We start from the raw sequence: 1,725 nt of genomic DNA, 5'->3' as shown, positions 1-1,725 counted from the left end.
TATACTCGGAAGGAAGGTTGGGCAATCCTACTTCCGTAGTGATACTGCCTCGGAAACCCAAGGAGGGGTCGCTATGAGTCAGGGCCGACTCGACGGCACATAACAACAACAACAACATACAGGATTGCAAATTATTCACTTCTCATTTGTTTCACTGTGAAAGGAGGAATACTGGTAATACTTGAAATAATGGGTGTTGAATACGGCACAGGTCCAGGCAGTGTTTTGTTCTGTTGTACAAGAGTTGCTATGAGTTGGAGTACGTTCTGGTTATAGTAAGTACTTGCTAAGTGATGTTACTTGCCGTTGAGTCGGACCCGACTCATAGCGACCCCTCCTTGGGTTTCTGAGGTGGTATTTACTACAGAAGTAGATTGCCCAACCTTCCTTCTGAGAATTATTGTTTTTTTAAAAAAACACTATTGCTTCCACCAATATCAGTGCCACTAATTGAGGTTAATGGTGGTGTATTGGTTAAGTGCTCGGCAGCTAACCAAAAGCTTAGCAGTTAGAACCCACCTAATACTTCTGCAGGAGTAAGACCTGGCAATGCTTTTGTGAAGATTATAGCCTTGGAAATTCTATGGACCAGTTCTATCTACTCTATCACATGGGGTCACTATGATTTGAAAATTAACTCTATTTAAGGATGATAAGAAACTTTAGTAGTTGCACTCATTTGGGAGCCTTGATTTTGAAAATGTGGCAAAAGTAATACAGCAAAATGATTATTAGTGTAGTTTTTAGGGCCATTAGAAAATTATGCATCTTTTCTACCTCTGAAATAAGAAGAAAGTAGGAAATGGGCTATGTGTTGAAAGTTCCCAAGACTACTTCAGGAAATAAAATCTGAAGAAAAAAGTTTGTATTTAACTTCTTGATAATATGGTTTAACATATGCATATAAAACAATGTTTTGCATAATATATGTGATTATTATAGACAAAGAAGATATTAAAATATTTATTAAAAAACAAAACAAAAAAACTTCATCTCTTAATTTAAATAGGATACAGATTATAAACCAGTGCCGCTGAGAACAGGAGAAGGTGAAGAGTATATGCTGGCCTTGAAACAGGAGTTGAGAGAAACAATGAAAAGAATGCCTTATTTTATAGAAACCCCTGAAGAAAAACAAGGTTTGTATTTGACTCTTATGATACCGTTTTACGTATGCATATGAAATAATATTTTGGCATAATATATGGAATTATTTAATACTTAAGGAGCTCTGGTGGCACAGTGGTTAAGGCATTCGGCTGCTAACCAAAGGGTCAGCAGTTCAAACCCACCAGCTATCTGAGGGAGAAAGAAGAGGCAGTCTGCTTCCTTAAGATTTATAGCTTTAGAAACCCAATAGGACGGTTCTACTCTGTCCTATAGGGTTGCTATGAGTTGAAATTGACTCAGTGGCAGTGGGTTTTGTTTTTGTTTTATTTAATATTAACTGATGGCAAAATGGTTAAGGCATTTGCTGCTAACCCACCACCTTCTCTGTGAGAGAAAAGTGAGGCATTTTGCTTCCAATAAGATTTACCACCTGAGAAACCCTACGGGGCAGTTCTCTGTCCTATAAGGTCATTATGAGTTAGAATAGACTAGCTGGCAGTGGGTTTCGACTCTATTTGATCAGAAATTACCAACTACATTGAAAAAGCTTATGTATATGATTAAATAGAAAAAAATTATTTTTAATATTTTACTTTAAAAAAATAACTTTTCATA

The 1,725-nt window shown here is 36.6% G+C and overlaps 1 protein-coding gene across 1 annotated transcript in view; it reads left to right on the top strand.

Moving 5' to 3' along the window:
- The window catches only part of POLR3G (RNA polymerase III subunit G), a 34,373-nt gene that overhangs the window by 7,273 nt on the left and 25,375 nt on the right, over positions 1-1,725 (top strand). Inside the window, exon 2 of the mRNA XM_007943394.2 lies at positions 1,010-1,139. Coding sequence (XP_007941585.2) covers positions 1,010-1,139 — 130 coding nt within the window. The remainder of the gene's footprint in view (positions 1-1,009; positions 1,140-1,725) is intronic.

Source organism: Orycteropus afer, unplaced genomic scaffold, assembly GCF_000298275.1.
Source record: "Orycteropus afer afer isolate SDZICR_OR568_19922 unplaced genomic scaffold, OryAfe1.0 scaffold00105, whole genome shotgun sequence".
Classification (NCBI taxonomy): Eukaryota; Metazoa; Chordata; class Mammalia; order Tubulidentata; family Orycteropodidae; genus Orycteropus; species Orycteropus afer.
This window is presented reverse-complemented; position numbering and strand designations above follow the sequence as displayed.